This window comes from Mugil cephalus, chromosome 5 (genome assembly GCF_022458985.1).
Source record: "Mugil cephalus isolate CIBA_MC_2020 chromosome 5, CIBA_Mcephalus_1.1, whole genome shotgun sequence".
Classification (NCBI taxonomy): domain Eukaryota; kingdom Metazoa; phylum Chordata; class Actinopteri; order Mugiliformes; family Mugilidae; genus Mugil; species Mugil cephalus.
In genome coordinates, this window is record NC_061774.1 from 26,981,121 (window position 1) to 26,998,858 (window position 17,738).

Here is a 17,738-nt window from a genome sequence, read left to right on the forward strand (position 1 = left end):
TGTGTCCCAGCATCAACTTCCCTGAAGGTTTCTTCTTGAAGTTTGGGTTTTTTCGTGTTTGGTTCATTAACAGCAGCCTCCACCAGGAAAGAGCTGCTCCGAAGGACGAAGCCATCGTGCATCAAACCTGCAGAGTGTTGACGCATCTTCAGAGATATTACAGCTGACAGCTGGACTCAGCCCGATCCATAACAGCCCCCACGTTCTGCCGCCTCAGCAGCTGGTGGGAAAACAAACTTCATTCTCTCTTATTTGTCTCATCTCATGTGTCTCTCAGGCGGCGACGAGGAAAAGGACTTCGACATCCAGAGGAACACGGGGACCATCTCCATCGCCCGCCAGCTCGACGCGGCCCGGCGCTCCAACTACAACCTGACGGTGCAGGTCAACGACGGGCACCACAGCACCACCACGCAGGTTAGAAACCGCATGTTCAGTGAACCTGTCCAGTTTAGTGACGAGGGTGGTTGATTGTACCTTTTTCTTTATATATCTATCTATATTTTTTAAATTTTTCCCCACAAATTTAAATTTCTTTCATGAATGCAACATATTTTAATGAATGAATGAATAAATGGAGGCAGAAGACGGTGCCTTTCTATTACACGTTTAATATTTGAACCTTCGTATTATTGAATAGATTAATACTGAATGCAAAGTAATTTGCCAATAAAAGAAGAGCTAGCTCCGTCTGTACGCTATGAATCCACTGTAATACAGGAACCATCACACACCAGCGAGTATCTGGTCATTAACAGACATTAGTCCAGCAGGCTACACCCACTATTCAAACCCCAACTCCTCCATCAGTCCTTTAGAACCGAAGACATGGATGAAAACGTCTTCAATAAACTCTACGCGTCCAGCTGAGTTTCTGTCACATATTTGGATGTTTACGTTGTCAAATGTTCAACCAGAGCCTGGAGCATCCACAGAATAAAAAACTGTAGAAACATGAATTGCAGAGCGATGGTGAAGCATTAAAAATCAAGGTTTTCCTGTTTTTCCTGGTAGAATTGACCTCTACAGCCTCTTTGGCCTCGATCAATGACGTCTATAACCTGTAAAAGGATAAACATGAGATGTAATGTTGCTTTTCATTTTAACTCTACATAGATAATTTCTCTTCAATAATTTGTTCTTTTAGGGAACAAAATGTTTCAGCTTTTCACATTTTATCATATGATTATGGACACATAAACACACCTGGCCGTGGGAATTATGACTCCTGTCTGTCAGGAGTTAAGATACATGAGAAATTCAGAAGAAACAAGCTGAAACAAGGACAACTTGTTCCTTTCCCGTCAGAAACTCACACGACTAGTGTCTGTTGACAACCAGATACTCGCCTGTTCAGTCCTGTCCTCTTTCCCCAATTAATTGTTCTCTAATGAACCATTATCAGTCAGAGGCTCCAGTTTAACCCTGACAGATGTTTCTATTTAAACCAAAAGGACCCACCGGCCCTTTACAACCGAAGACTCGGATGAAACTTCTACAAGAAAAGAACGTTAAACCAGGATTAGTTAGATGCTTGTTTTCTTTCTCACATCCTCTAGGTTTCTAAAATTCACTTAGAAATAAAAAATGTATGATTTGTGTTAGAAATAAACCTTATTTCCTGAACGTCTGCTCAGGCTGCGTCTAAGATATGTTTTTCTGTACGTTTGTGACTAATTTATGTCAAGCTACTTCCCTCTTAAGTGACAGTAAAACGCAGCAATGATCGATTTAATGACAGAAGAAAACTCAAGAAAACAAAGAGCTTTACATGTGAATTCCTGTAATTTCCTTCCTCTGAAGCCTCCATTGATTTGTGTAGAGTTCCTCAGTCTATTGTGCGCGTCCATCTCGCCGTCAAACAGAAGCGCGCTGCAGCTTTATCTTACGTCGCCTGATTTACAATGTAATTTTAAATCCTGAAGCTCTGAGGCACCACATTCATTTTCTAACAAACATCCTATCTGTGTTTTTTTTAATTCCAAACTTCAGGCCTACGTCCGTGTGCTGGACATGAACGAGCATCGGCCCGTCTTCCTGAAGCCGCTGTACGAGGTGAGACTCCTCCACAGGGAGATAATCCTGATCCTAACGTCCTAATATATGACTTTAAAAGGGGTTTTTCACATTTTGACGTAGCTGAAATAACTATTAGCACCTCTGGTTTGCAGTGTAGTCAAAGTTATATCATTGTTTATCCCTGGATTTCTTTGATGCAGAAAACACGTAAAAATGTGAAGATTCTCTACCAGGTTCTGAATGTGAAGCCTTTGTCTTTCTTTGTGTTTGCTGTTGGGCTTTTCGGAGATAATCACGGTGTCTGTTTGCTCTCAGTCGAAGGCTAAAGGTTTTAAAGTAATGGCCTCTATGACCTGTGTTGTTTCTTTACTTTCCATCTTACACATTTACATGTCATCCAGACTGTCTGGAGACAATCACGCTGAGCTTAACCTGCATTAGTGTCTCTGCTGCATTAGCTCCACCCTGCACAAACACTGGACCATACAAAAAGATAAAACAGCTAAGATTTGGAGAGAGGGTCTCCACGTAATTTTTTATTTTTTTGAAGCTTAAACAGCTCTTTCTTCTTGCTGTAGCTCCTTTTATCACAGTAATCCACCACCACCTCCATGAATGATCATTTAAAATGTTTGTCCTAAGGTGAGGGTTCCTGAGGACACGTCCCCGTGGAAGGACATCCTGCAGATCAGCGCTCAGGACGCCGACGCCAACAGCAAGCTGGTGTACTCCATCCACAGCAGCCTCCACCCGGACAGCACCAAGTTCTTCCACCTGGACCCGAAGAGCGGAGTCCTGGTGATGACCGAGGAGCTGGACTACGAGATGCTCTCCGTCCACACGCTCATCATCATGGTAAGAAAACACATAGTAATCAGGGGCAAGGACTTCACCTTGTTTTCCCAACAGTAATATTAGTGTAAAATCAAATGTAGTTTTCATTGTTGCCTCAAGTAGAACACGTCAATGAAGTTTAAAAGTGCACTAAGAATAAATCATTTATGCTTTATTTGCAATATGGCAAACTCTACAGCCTGTGCCCTCTCTTTCAATTTTCTCCTGCAACGCTTCAATTCGGGTTATTTTATATCTTAAATATCTGTATTTTATAGTTTGGCTACAATTGTTTTAATTTGTTACAATTTTTTTAGGATATTTTTATGTTTAATTGTATTTAACATTAACATTTATAAAACCACTTTAGTCAGTTTTTGTTGTTTTTGTCTGTGCTCGAAAGATTCGTAATATATTTTTCATACTTTAAATTCATAGAAAACAATCTGTGGCGGCTTATTTATCATAAAATAACAGCTTTAAACAGCTGAGGAGGTAAATATTCATCTGAAAACAGAAGAGCAGTTTAGAAAATGTGATTAAAGTTTAGAGAATCATTTGAGATTCAAGAAGTTCACCGTCATTGTGAAAACTGCAAATCTTCCTTGATGACAATTGTAAATAAATAAGAATAAATATCAAACCTAAAATGAATAAAGTAAAAACTTCATAGAAAAGTCATAGAAAATTAACATTTCCTCCGTTCATCTTCAGGTGCGTGACCAGGAGATACCGGTGAAGAGGAACTTTGCAAAGGTGGTGGTTCACGTCGAGGACTGTAACGACCACTCGCCGGCTTTCCTCAGCCCCCGCTACGAGGCCAGCGTCTCTAACCTGGCCCCCAAGGGCTCCGAGGTGGTCCAGGTCAAGGCCCTAGACAAAGACATGGGAAGCAACGCAGACGTCAGCTACTCTCTTCACTCCGGTGAGCACAAAGGAACCTGCTGTTGTCTCTTATTCATGACTGCTTCTTCATACTCATAGGGAGCCGCTCTCCTACAACCACCACTAATTTGAGAAATAAGCTAAGTTGATGTCCAAAAAAGGTGAAACGAGGGAAACCGGACTTTTTAGAGTTTCTTGAAGATGTTTCATTCGAGTAGCGTCTTCAAGAAACCCAGTTGTCTTTATTGCAGCTTTTTTTATGGATATACAACGTGGATGACTGAGAACTTTCCCAGATAGGCTTCATTGTTGTCTTGTCTGACCTTTATTTCCTGTACACAGAGGAACAAATATGTCAACCAGCAACTTCAAAGGCCTAACTAACTCATTACATGTTCTTTGTTTTAATAGTTGTATGAAAGAACAAGAGGCTATTTTTGTCTGAAAGCTGAAAACTCTATTCCAGAAACAAAGCAAATACCTTTAGATCTTAACGTACAAGTTTTCAAGTGTTTTATGTATCGCAAAGTGGGATTTGCAGCGTTGTAGCAGTTTAAGGACAGTGCACACAGGAGATAATAACGCAAATATTTCAACAAGTACATGAAATCTAAAATTAAATACAATGGAAGTATTACAATTGAAATAAATCATTTAATTAGTTGCATCTTTTCCTTTCTCCCTGCAGGCAACATCGACAACGTCTTCTCCATAGATCCAGAGCTGGGCTCCATCAGCATTTCCAAACCTCTAGACCTGCAGCCTCAGGACCAGTTCCACCTGACAGTGAAGGCCACGGACCAGGGCTTCCCTCAGCGCAGCGACCTCTGCTCCGTCCACGTCCGCATCCGAGTCTCGGACCGCACCCCGCCCACCTTCCCTTCGGACGAATACTTGACAGAGATCAGTGAACTGAGCACCGCCGGTACACCGGTGGTCACCGTGTTGGCCTCGAGTCCAGCTGCAGTGCATTATGGGATAGAAAGTGGCAACCCAAATGGGACGTTTTACATCAACCCTTACACCGGGTTGATTTCGACCCAGAAGCATCTTGATTTTGAGAACTGTGAGTCCTACCAGCTCAAGGTTACGGCCTCCACCATGGCTGGAGCTTTGTCCAGGACCGTTGTCCACATCTACGTGATTGATGAGAACGACAACGCTCCTGTTTTTCGGCAGAGGAAGTACTTGGGTCAAATAAGCGAGTCTGCTCATGTAAACAGCATGGTGATGGGGGACAGAAACACGCCGATGGTCGTTCAGGCCTCAGACGCAGATCGAGATTCAAACTCTCTGCTGACGTATCAGATCATCGAGCCTGAGGCGCTGAAATTCTTCAAGATAGACGCGAGCATGGGCACCATCTCTCTGATTTCACCGGTGGACTTTGAAGCCAAGGCTGAGCATCATTTCACGGTGCAAGTGAAGGACTCTGGGGAGCCATCACTGTACGCAGCAGAGCCTGCCAAGGTCACCGTTCGCGTCCTGGACCTGAATGACTGCCCTCCACAATTCACCAGCCCAGTGTACGAGCCATCCATCATCTTCCCAGCTGTCAGAGATACAGAGGTTGTACGAGTCACAGCCCATGACGCCGACTCCGCAGTCTCATACAGCATCACTGAAGGAAATCTTCACAATGCCTTTACAATTCACCCCAACACTGGAGTCATCGTTGTGAGCAATGTGACTGAATTCAGCCCATTTTACCAACTGGTTGTCAAAGCCTCCGATGGCCTCTACAAAGACTCGGCCACTGTCAAGGTGAATGTAACGAACCTGACAGCAACCGATCTTGGATTTGAGCAAAGCGTTTATTCAGCTAGTGTGACCGAAAACCTGAAGACAGTCAAAACTTTGGCAGCGCTCAAGGTCACGGGATGTTTTTTAAATGAGCCTCTTATATATTCCATTGTAAACCCAACAGGGAGGTTTTCTATTTCCCAGACGTCAGGTATTCTCGAAACCACAGGCGTCCCTTTTGACCGAGAGGAGCAGGATGTTTATGATGTAGTAATAAAAGTACAAGACAGGAGGACACCTCCCAGAACGGCTACAACCCAGGTCAAGGTTTTCATAGATGATGTCAATGACAACACTCCACAGTTTCTAAACTTGCCCTTTTCAATGATGATCTCTGAAGACTCGGAGCCAGGAGATGTCTTGTATCAAGCCACTGCCATCGACAAAGATCTAGGAGAGAATGGGTCCATCATGTACTCGCTGGAGGAGGACTACGACCTCTTCAGGATAGATCCTGATGTTGGTGACGTGTCCCTTCAGAGACCTCTCGATTTTGAAGCCCTGAATAAATATGTATTGACGGTGTTTGCTATAGATGAAGGCGAGCCTAATCACATCACCACGGCTCAGCTCAGTATCCAAGTGAGGAATCGGACCAACCCGGTTTTCCAGACTCTGCTTTATCCACTGAAAGTTCCTGAAAACGTTCCCCAGTTCACCACCATCCTGCACGTCCAGGCCAGGAACCCAGAAGGGTATCGACTCATCTACAATCTCCAAGAGGAAAATGCCTCAAAGCATTTTCACATTGATTTCAAGACCGGTGTGTTGACCGTCACCAACCCCCTCGACTACGAGAGTCAGACCATGCACGTGCTGACGGTCCGGGCTACCGACTCCGTGACGGGAGCTTTCTCAGAGGCCACGATTGAGATCGAAGTGGAGGATGTGAATGATAATGCACCGGTTTTCTCAAAGCCTACGTACAGCGTGAACATCGCTGAGGGGCTCCCGATAAACACCTCCATCGTTCAAGTTTCTGCATCAGATAAAGACTCTGGTAGAAATAAAGACTTGACTTTCCAGATCATTAAAACAACAGAGGAGGAGGCAAATTTCTTTGAGATAAATCCTCTGAGTGGTTTGATTGTGACTAAACAGGTCCTGGATTATGAAAACACAAAGCATTTTAAGTTGAAAATTAAAGTCACGGATAATGGGACCGTACCTTTGAGCAGTGAGGCCATAGTTTTTGTAAATGTCACCGATGTCAATGACAACCCGCCAGACTTTGTCAGTCCCGGGTATAAAGCCACACTAGATGAAATGGCAAAGTGTGGTCACATAGTCATCAAAATCCAAGCTTCAGACCCCGACACTGGTGACATAAATGACCTCAAATACAAAATCCTCTCAGGGAACGAAGGCCGGTACTTCAATATCAACGAATCCTCAGGGATCATCTCCTTCTCTAACGTCTGCAAGAGAAATTTGGATCCTCACTACAACCTGACTGTGGCGGTGTCTGATGGAGTGTTTCAGAAAATGGCACCGGTCAGTATTGACATGATAAACAGCAACAGGCACAGTCCACACTTCAAGCAGAGCATCTACGAGGCAGAGCTGGCTGAAAACGCCGAGGCAGGAACTCGTGTGATCCGATTAGCCGCGATCGACCCCGACGACGGGCCGTACGGCAGTGTTGACTACACCATCATAAACAAGCTAGCGGATGAGAAATTTGCCATTCACAAGGATGGGCAGATTGTCACAACTCAACCGCTGGACAGAGAGAACCCAACACAGAGAGTTATAGCAATCAAAGTGATGGCCAAAGACGGTGGTGGAAAAGTGGCCTTCTGCACCGTCAAAATTATCCTCACAGACGAGAATGACAACGTGCCTCAGTTCAAAGCATCCGAATACCAGGTTTCCATCCAGTCAACTGTGAATAAAGGCTCCCCGGTCATTCAGATCATGGCTTACGATGCAGATGACGGCAAAAACGCAGATGTCACTTACACGGTGGATGAAGCAGAAGAGGTCACCGAAGACGTTATCGAGATCAACCCTTTCACTGGGGTCGTGAGTGTCAAAGAGAGCCTCGTTGGCATGGAGAACAAGATCTTTAATTTCAAAGTCAAGGCTCGCGATGGCAGCCTCCCGTTCTACAACTCTACAGTCCCTGTTCAGCTGAAAGTGGTTCCTCCTGAGGTCCCCCTCCCCAAGTTCTCCGAGCCTCTCTACACCTTCTCGGCTGCAGAGGATGTTCCCATCGGGACGGAGATCGGCTCGGTCAGGGCGGACTCCGACATGCCACTGATTTACAGCCTGGTGAACGGCAACACGGTGGAAAGCAACAAGGACAGAGTGTTCAGCCTGGACCAAGAAAGTGGAACTTTGTTGCTCCAAAAGACCATTGATCATGAAAAGACAAAGTGGTACCAGATAGATGTGATCGCTCAGGGGAACCACAACGGGACCGATGTGGCGTCACTGGTGTCCGTCAGTATTCAGGTCCAAGATGTCAACGACAACCAGCCGGTGTTTGATGCGAGCCCATACAGGGCTTTCCTGGCTGAAAACATGCCTGCCGGGACCACTGTTATCCAGGTGAGACCAAATAAATATTTGAGTGGTGGTTCAAACAAAGGATTTAAAAGGAAGAACTTCACCTACTCCATTATTTGCTTTAGGGCTGAGCTTGTAGCATTGAATGTCACTGACAAGGATGCTAAGACTTTATTGCTTTCTTTTTGAGTTGCTTTAATTTTTATTTGCAACTTGACATTAATCAGGATGCAGGAAGAGATTTGCACTATTGACAAGTGGTCCAGACTTTGTTCAGGTGTAATTTAAGACCTCATCTTCCTGTAAATACTAATTAGATGCGGTTGAGCAAATGGGAATGTACCTAGACATTTCAAAGTTTTTTTTAAAGTTTCTGAGTCTTCTCAGAGCCCAATACAAAGGGTGATCCATGAAATGTTTGGTCTAGCTTAACACAGTAACACTGGAGTGGCAAAACTTGCTTTGTCAAAGATGCCGTCGAGCAACTGCCATTAGCTCCAACAACCATAATTAAACCCAACCTTGCTTATTTAGTGCTTGAAGATAAAAGATGATAAGACATTATGGTCCACTGACTTGTTATAGGACATCTTGAATGTGTTTAACGTACAACGCGATTCTATGGGACTATTTCAGAGCGCTTTTAGTTATGACGAATCACCAGGAAGTTCTTAGATGAACTCACAAGTTGTTTGCAAAACCGTCAAGGTACATTTAAACAAGAATTTAGAAATGGCTGTTTATTTTTAAACACAAAAGCCCACTGTAGTTGTGAGCCAATTATTTCTTGTTCAAACCCTTAAGTGAAAACTAGGTGGAAAAAAAATATGTCTGGAATTTTTCAAACATCCACAACATTTGTCGAAGAATAAACCTCTGCAAGAAATTGCAACTGGCCCACCGGTTTAAAAATGCCAGCCCACAACAGTCTTTTAGAACTGAAGAAACTACTTGGATGAAATGTCTTCAACAAACACTACAAGTCCTGTTGCCCTTGTTTACTACTATCTGGTGCACTGTGGCTTGGATGACAGAGATTCTTCACCCATTGGCAAGAAACCAGCGGTGAAGTGCTCTGAAACCACTTCACTGGGATTTGTGTCTAAGTGAAATCCAACATTGTTCCTTTGAGGTGTACACAGATTGTCTGTATCTTAATTATCTTGTCATGTAACACAGTTGCTTTCGGCTTCTTAAAGAATGTAAGCACAAGTCAAGACGGTGCACAACTGTTGGATTAATGCATGAATGCTCACGCAGTGAATTAATGGGAGTCCCCCCGACCCCACCCTCCCACTTAGCTTTAGAGTTGCTCAACCAAGTCCTGCACCAGTATATAAATACAGTAAGGGGAAATTCATAGTGAATGAATAAAAGAAAAAATGGAAATATTTGGTGTTACTACCCTTTGCCTTCAAACCAGTTTTTGCAGTATCGTAACTGTCAGAAACCAGTGGGACTCAGGTTCACCCATCTACTGTCAGGAAAATCAGGCCAGAAGTGGTCTTCATGGAAGAGTTGCAGCCAAACATCCGTAACTCTGACATGGAAACAAGGCCAAGAGCCTTAACTATGCACCAGAACATAGCAACTAGGCTCAGAAAAATGGCAGCAGGTGCTTTGAGATATTTAGCTGTAGCAGAAGGCAGTTTGGTTGTGAGTGTCTGCAGGCAACAATGATGCACGGTGGAGGTTCCTTGCAAGCTTGTGGTCACATTTCTGTAAATGTACGTGGTGGTTTGGTCAGGATTAAGTGTCCTCAGTGCATTTTCTTAATTAACTTTTCCATCCTTAGTTTACAGCATTGTTTTTTGAAACCTTTGCACAGAAGTGCTACTGTATATATCACTTTAACTCCTTTTAAATACAATTTTTAGGTTACTGCAAATGACCCGGACACGGACACCAATGGTCTGGTGACCTACAGCCTGGAGTCTCTGCCCGGTGACGCGGCGTTGGACATCACTGAAGTGTTCTCCATCGAGGGCGACAGCGGCTGGATCACCACGGTCCGGGAGACGGACTGCGAGGCTAACAGGGTCTACAGGTTCAACGTGGTGGCCACGGACCACGGCGGCGACGCCAAGCTGTCGTCCAGCGTCCTGGTGGAGGTGATGGTGACAGACGAGAACGACAACCCGCCCAAGTTCTCCGAGGACGTGTACCGCGGCTCGGTGGTGGAGAACAGCACCCCCTTCGAGCCCATCGTCTCCATGACGACCACGGACGCCGACGTGTCGCTGGAGAACCGCCTCGTGACGTGCTACATCACAGGTGCGTGTTAAAGAGCGTGTTTGTCGGATCACATCACCGTTGCGCTGAAGATTTTCTGCACTGTGGGGTTTCATCAAAAACATTAATGAGGCGAAATGAAATCTATGTTTAATCACCCTCAGCGGAGCCGCGATATTAGTCAGACACAGAGTCGACTCAAAGAGGAGCAGGCTGACAACACAGGAATACCAACCCAATGCCCCGCAGCCAACAACAAAAACACAACCACAAATGAATGCAAATCCTCCGTTTCCCTCCAGACAGTTAAACCGTTCTGAAGGAGCTCGCCGACATGAAATATTAGTTTGTTTTTGTTTTTTTTGAAGAGGGGAGTATTTGAATTGGAATTATTTATAACGCTAGGGCTCGGCTGATGCCGACACTGGCTTGTCACGAAGGAACAAAAGCAGAACTTTGGATGTTTGTGAGTCCAGAGCTGCTTCTCCAACAAAATGCAAAATTATTCAGTTGACGCCTTCACATCATTTTAATTAAAACATAATTAAAGCTAATGTTTGGTCTTCATATTTACAACATTCCTTTTTTTTAAACTATATTACTGTGCAGCTATTTCACAAGAAACATCAAGCAAATCTAAACCCAATATGCAATATGAAGTTTACTTATGTGATACAATGATTTCCTTTGAAAGGCTTAGTTTGGGAACAAATTTTCAGCATTTGCAACTTTCTTTTCTGGTATTTTTTTCTAAATAAACTGACAAAAAAATTATGCAAGAGAGTTTCCTGCTCCTCCAGATCCTCTATATGAGGAACAGTTACATCTGTCTGTTGCAGTGCCAGATGCAATTAGTAAGTTATCTCCGATAAACACTTCAGTCACGCGACCTATGCAGCAGCTTAATAATTAAAAAACGACTTGCTGCTGGAGGTTGTTTGTTCGTTTGTTCACATTCCTGCGGCGGCTTCATCTGTACACCACACCTGTCAAACAAGGTGTGTTCAAACACTCACCGATGGCCACTTTCAGAAAAATCTGGGACAAAAAAAAACAGATAAAGTTTGTCCCGCAAAGGTAAAACTTTGCACGGCAGAGAGGAGAAATGATGAAATGCAGAAAGTGCACAGGTGAGTCGGCCTTAAAACATCCCCTCGATACAGGAACTGAGACAACGGCAAACAGAAGTTAGTGAATTATTCATCAGGAACAACATGACAGCAGTGCTCAGTATCAAAGAAGATGCTGAATTGCATAAATAAAACATTATTACTCGAAAGGAAATACAATGTTAGAGAACCGGGGAAAATATAAATAATATTTCCGACCGCTTTCAACCCAACCTCATTTCCTTTAACGTGAACAAACAATACAACAGAACAAAACTCTGGCTGCACACACTAGTCATTCTGATACTGATTGTTGATGTGTGGTGAATCTTTTTATCAGGAAGTTGAGGCCAAAAGATCAGGATTAAGATTAGGATCAACAACAACACACGTCTAGTTTTAGGACCATGTTTAATGTACTTTTTAAGGCGGCTGTTGATTTGTTCCACTACTTTAAAGTTTTATCCCCCAACGTGGAGACCCAAATACACCTTTCACATTTAAAATATTCATCGATGTTTATTTGAAATGTGGCAACTTAAGTGCCACAAAATCCCACTCCCTATTATATTTTTATTTCTAGACTCTGTTGAGTAGTTTGCTTACTTAGTTTGAATAATTTTATATGCAGGAAAGAGTTTGTTTTCCTTCTCTGATCACATTATAGTTGTTGCAGTAACGTCCAGGGGTTTGGGACAAATCCATCTTCTCCAAGTCCCAAGTAGCTACAAGGACAAGGTGTGTCAACAGCAAAGAAATACATAAATAATAATTCGACTCCAGAGTTAATCCAGGTCAAAATAACAAACAAAACGATTCTAACTTAAGAACAACCAAAGTCTAACAGAGGAAGAATCTAAAGATAAACTGTTACCTGCCTCAACGGATCAAACAACAGGAGGAAAAAGGAGTCAGTTCACATAAAGACCTGGTATCGGAAGTATCGATGTTTCAGTATCGACTGTTTGTCCCACAGACGGAGACCCTCTGGGCCAGTTTGCCATCATCCAGGAGGACGAGGGCGAGTGGGGCTTGATTGTGAAGGAAAGTCTGGACCGAGAGACCAAAGACAGATACACGTTAAGAGTCACGGCCACGGACGGGAAGTTCGAGGCGCCGATCACCGTGGACGTCCACGTGCTGGACATCAACGACAACAGTCCAGTGTGTGAGCAGGTGAGGTGTCCTCCTCCTCCTCCTCCTCTTCCTCCTCCTCCTCCTCCTTCTCCTTTGAGAGCCTCAGGATTGTTGTAAGCCCCCATTTAAAAACATTAATTCACGTCTCCTGCTGTTTTCCATTAACCCGTCTACAAGAAACCACAGCACTCAAAACATGGAAATATGCACAACCACCAGAATATAAAGTCTGGCACCGGCGTCAACTATTTGTCAACTACTAACGGCTTATTTATCTTTATCAGTATCTATAAATATTGTAGTAGAACTGATTGATTATTGCACACTAATAGTTTGGTCAGATTGCACCAAAATCTTTTTGGTTTAAAAACTTTTTTTACTGCAAAACTCAAATATAATAGAAACATTCTTTAAATTTGTTTGGTTTTTGCTTTAGTTTCTCAAGTGCACCAAAAGCTAAAAGTTACATTTTAGGAGAAATGCGGTGAAGACTGAACCTTGAACCCTGCAGTTAATGCTCCACCTGTTAAACTTAAACTATTTAAAAACTTAAAGTTTTCAAAAACGAATGCTAAAATATTCTAAATGACCTCTTCTCAGTAGCTGAAACTTTTTATCCAGTCGTCAGTAGCTTCTCTAATCTTCAGAATCAGAATTAGAATATGTTATTAATCCTTCAAGGAAACGGTTTTGTTGCATGAAACCAAAATATTTGCAGAGGTAAAATGGTGTAAAGGAACGTCACATAAATGGAGGCCTAACTATCTTCCTGTTTCTTCCAGCTGGTCTACACGGAGGTGGTGATGGAGAACTCTCCCCCCGGGATGTTCGTGCTGAAAGTGTCGGCGTCGGACCCGGACGTCGGCGCTAACGGACAGATCTCGTTCACCCTCCACGGTCCAGACGCAGACAAGTTCCACCTGGAGCACAGGACAGGTGAGACGGGCGTCTGTTTGGGGTCTAAACTCCTCATCGGCTTGAGAGTCGGGACGATACCATCGGCTGCAGCTGAGACAAAAACATTTTCTGCCGTCTTCTTCTTCTCTGCACCCACCGACATCCATCACACTTCACGTCTGTCACAACATGTTTGTGCCGTGTCCTCTTTGAAAACTGATTTGCTCCCAGATATCAGGCGGATTTTCGGCTGCTGGGGTCGAACTGAAACAGGTCGTTTCTACCTGTGACACTAGAGAGACTGAATTTAGAACAGCTGTAGTAATGAGGACAAAGCCTTTCAGGGTTAATACTAATGTTCATGTAGTTCAGATTCTTGTTAAGAAATGAACATTCAGAACACTCCGTCCTCTACACAGGTAACAGGTCCTGCAACATGACCTGAACTCAAAGCAGTAAAACAAGTGTAATATAAATGTCAATGGCAACAACTCAACTTAACAACTTGCTCAGCACCTATGCAGAATTTCAAACAAGTGTCAGGTAACAGGCCAGAGCTTTAAATCAGGATCTGAACACAGAAAGAAAAACACATTCCAAAAAGATGAGTAAATGAAAGCAGGTGTTGCAGAATTTTCCATTACATTCAAAACTGTTTTGAAAACTGTTTTTAAGCGTTGGTATAGATCATAATTAAGAGCTTTTATTAATGACACTGAACTTCCACACCACAAGTCTGTGAAGGTTCTTTATGAGGAAAAAATTAGAGGAGGTAGATTTTTTTTTTCATCATGCACTTTGAGACAAAGTTGAAATTTCAAGAAAAAATGTTGAAATTTCAAAGAAAAAAATCAAAAATTTTGAGAAAAAAATCTGAATTTCGAGAAAAAAAGGGGAAATTTCGAAGAAAAAAGGCAAATTTAAAGAAAAAAGTCATAATTTTGACAAAAAAAGTTGAAATTTCAAGAAAAAAGTTGAAATTCATTGTCATGAAGTAAACCTTTAGACCAGCGGTACCGTATGCATATAGTGCCATCAGTACTCTGCAGAAGAGTATTGGGGCTTGATTAATAATTAATATTAATTAGGATTTTATTTGAATTTAAAATTGTATTGTGATTATTTTTTCAGTTATATTGCTGATATATTATATTGGTCTGGATATTGTCACACACTGTTGCCTTGTCCACTGAGGGAGGGAAGTAAACTCAACTTTCGAAGCTCTCAAACTTGCAAAAGTGCATGATAAATTGTTTTTTTCCTGATGAGTGGCTCTAATACTCTTCCGTTGTTCTCAGACATCCAGGTCATGGAACGTCTAAAAAGAGTTTAAATAAGGCAACTCTACAAGTCCGACTGCCTTTTTTTTTTTTAAATGCTTTTTGGACATGTGCTGATCCGTGGTTGTGTTTCTCCAGGCGAGCTGTTCACTCTGGCCGTGCTGGACCGTGAGAAGGAGGTGGAGTTCAACCTGGTGGCGAAGGCGACGGACGGCGGCGGCCGCTCGTGCCAGGCCGACATCCTGCTCATGGTGCAGGACATGAACGACAACCCTCCGCGCTTCTCGTCCAGCCACTACGAGGTCACCGTGTTCGACAACACCACGGTCCGCACGCCCGTCGCCGTCATTTACGCCAAAGACCCAGACACAGGTGAGAGGGTTTTAAATGTCACGTTTGGGCGCAGCGAACACGGAGATCTTTGTTTAGTTCCTCTCAGGTCAGGACATGCTTTGGCAAACCCTAAATCCTTTGCACATCATTAAAGCCTAATGCACCGACTTATAATGAGGTCTGCTGAGCCCCAACATAATAAGGGATTGAGCTCTCTGAAACACCCACTCGATACCTTTCCTCTATGTCATTCCAGATGTTTTGGTAATTATTTGGATTTTAAACCTAGCAGCCGCATTAACTCTCACAGTGACGTCGTCTTTTCCAGCTATTACGAAAGTAAATACTAATGTGTCTAATTAGTCTCTAAATATGTTTTTACTTTGCATAAAAATGCCTCCTGCAGATTCCAGCGCTTCTGATTGAGGCCTTTACTTCTCACCAGTCTGTTAAACCCATCTCCTGTCCTCATATAACTTTCACAAAGCAGATGAACAGTCGTCTGTTGTTTGAACCATCCGTTAATGTGATGTCCTGAAACAAAAGGAAGTCACTCAACACAGCCGCCGCTTTCATCTCACTGATGTCGCGCTCATGAATTCCACAGTTATGCTTCATTTTTATGTAGAACATTGTTTCTTACGCTACGTCTGGTTAATTTTTGTCCCTTTTTAATTTCGCTTTTTTCTTTTTCGACTGAACTTCACACTCCCACACTCCACACAACTTTTAGCCTTAAACTGTTTAGTTATATAACATGAAATCATCACAGATGGAAAAAATAGCTATAGAGACCAAAACTGCTTTTGTACCACGTTTTTTTTCTGTCGTCAAACTGGAAATGTTAGCATGAAGGTCAATGGGGATTTATTCACTTTTGGAGACAGTTTTTTCTGGTTTTCCTGTTTTGGCCTTTAAAGTTGCTGCTTAGTTTATTTGTTGAGCCATAATTCATTACAATTTAAAACACCAACGGGACCATTTTTCCCCCCAACCTTTGTTTGAATAGACGGTATAAAGATGGAAGTGAAACAGCTCCTCTAAAGTGAAGCCGAAGCTAGTAGAGCTCCCCCTGGTGTCTGGCTGCAATCTAGGTCATATGCTCCTCTTCAAGTTACTGGGTGGGACCTGAAAACACTCAAATAATTTTATTTCTAGGATGGTTTCTGTCATTTCAGGTAGTCTGTATAATGTTGATGCATGTTCAGGTGTCAGTGTTTTAGGATAAGTTCTGCTTAAGTTAGTTATTTGACGTCATAAAAACAGGATGTGATGTTTCCATGGCAACTGCCCCGATAAAATATTTACAGTGGATAATCCAACGTTTCCTTGTAGCTCATGGAGGTGGAGCAGAGTTTAGTATTAATTAAACAAATACATGAATGAGTCTGGAGGACGTGTGGGCGGGGCATCGATATCGTGGCTCCGCCCTCGGACCATAACGATCAGACTCTGGCTCCACCCGCATCCCTGGGAAAATAGCTTCAGTCTGGCCAAATGCAAGGAAGTGGAGACGCATCGTGCATATTTATATACAGTCTATGGAGGATCTTTTGGAGCCTCAAGTGGTCGTTAGAGGAACTGCAGTTTGTGTCTCTTTTTATTTTCATCCTCAGAAGTTGTTTCTTGCTCTGTAATATCCTTGTTTCCTTCTGTTCCCTGTGATTCTTATAAACTCTCACACATTTTATATTCTGTCAGTGCTTTTTTAAATCACGGAGCAAATCTGAACCAGTTTCCTTTGATTGAAGGCAGTCGGCACAGTTTGGTGCAAATATCCTCTGCAGTGTTTGCATGTTTTATTTATTTGCTCTAGTGGATCTTTATGTGTTGGAACAGTAAAGTGGGATGAAACAGACAGCGTCCTGTTTGATGTGCCTTTCAGACGCCCCATGATTTCTATTAAACACTAAAAGAGTCAGTTTTAGGGCTGATAGAAACCTGCGTAAGCCGATTCTGCCCCTACAGCTGCTGGCAAACACACCTTTTTCTTTTTAACGTCGGGGCAAACTCAGACAGGCGGCGTCTGCATGCGGCAGCTTGTCCTCTTTCTCAACACTGACAACTTTCTCACAGACAACAATGACTCGCAAATATCCACCTTTTTTTTTTTTTTTTTTTATGCTGGGTGGTTTTATTCACCAGATAAATAAAAGAGCGTGAGGGGGTGAAACCGAGCATTTAACACTTTAACCGTCTCTTCAACTTTGAACCAATCGGTTTGTTAAACTCCCCAACGCACAAGTAAAATGTGCTTTTCTCCCTCAAAGGCTTGTCAGAGTCGCGCCACCTGTTACAGCTTAAAAAAAGAAAGAAAAAAAGAAAAACGAAAGCCCTGACCTTAAAATGGTGGCGCTCCCATTAACCCGCGTAATTATCCCAAAGCATCGGCTCCACCGCGTTTTTAGCTCGACCTCGGAGCTTTCTGTTCGAGTGCCTTTTTAAAAGGGATCCTGGTGAAGGGCATCGTTAACCTGTGAGCAGCTTCAGACCAGAGTTTGATTTATTTCGATAATTAGCGCATCTTTTCAGAACCTTTTAGACTTTTTCTTACGACCTCCTGGAACCTGGACTCACACTAGACTCATGTTGGAGTTTTATGCAGCTCTGGTATAAAATTGCACACGGATGCTTTTTAATTTTTTCTACATGCACGGGATGTTTCAACAGTCACTGGCCTCCTCCTCCTTCTTCGCCT

At 43.0% G+C, this 17,738-nt stretch overlaps 1 protein-coding gene across 2 annotated transcripts in view; it reads left to right on the forward strand.

The window, feature by feature from the left end:
• fat2 (FAT atypical cadherin 2) overlaps positions 1–17,738 on the forward strand; it is a 105,136-nt gene that overhangs the window by 41,801 nt on the left and 45,597 nt on the right. For both annotated transcript variants that reach the window (XM_047584860.1, XM_047584861.1), the window contains exons 7-15: positions 278–417; positions 1,993–2,055; positions 2,662–2,874; positions 3,568–3,778; positions 4,427–8,094; positions 9,930–10,326; positions 12,370–12,569; positions 13,313–13,466; positions 14,846–15,079. In XM_047584860.1, the coding sequence (XP_047440816.1) occupies positions 278–417; positions 1,993–2,055; positions 2,662–2,874; positions 3,568–3,778; positions 4,427–8,094; positions 9,930–10,326; positions 12,370–12,569; positions 13,313–13,466; positions 14,846–15,079 (5,280 nt within the window). The remainder of the gene's footprint in view (positions 1–277; positions 418–1,992; positions 2,056–2,661; positions 2,875–3,567; positions 3,779–4,426; positions 8,095–9,929; positions 10,327–12,369; positions 12,570–13,312; positions 13,467–14,845; positions 15,080–17,738) is intronic.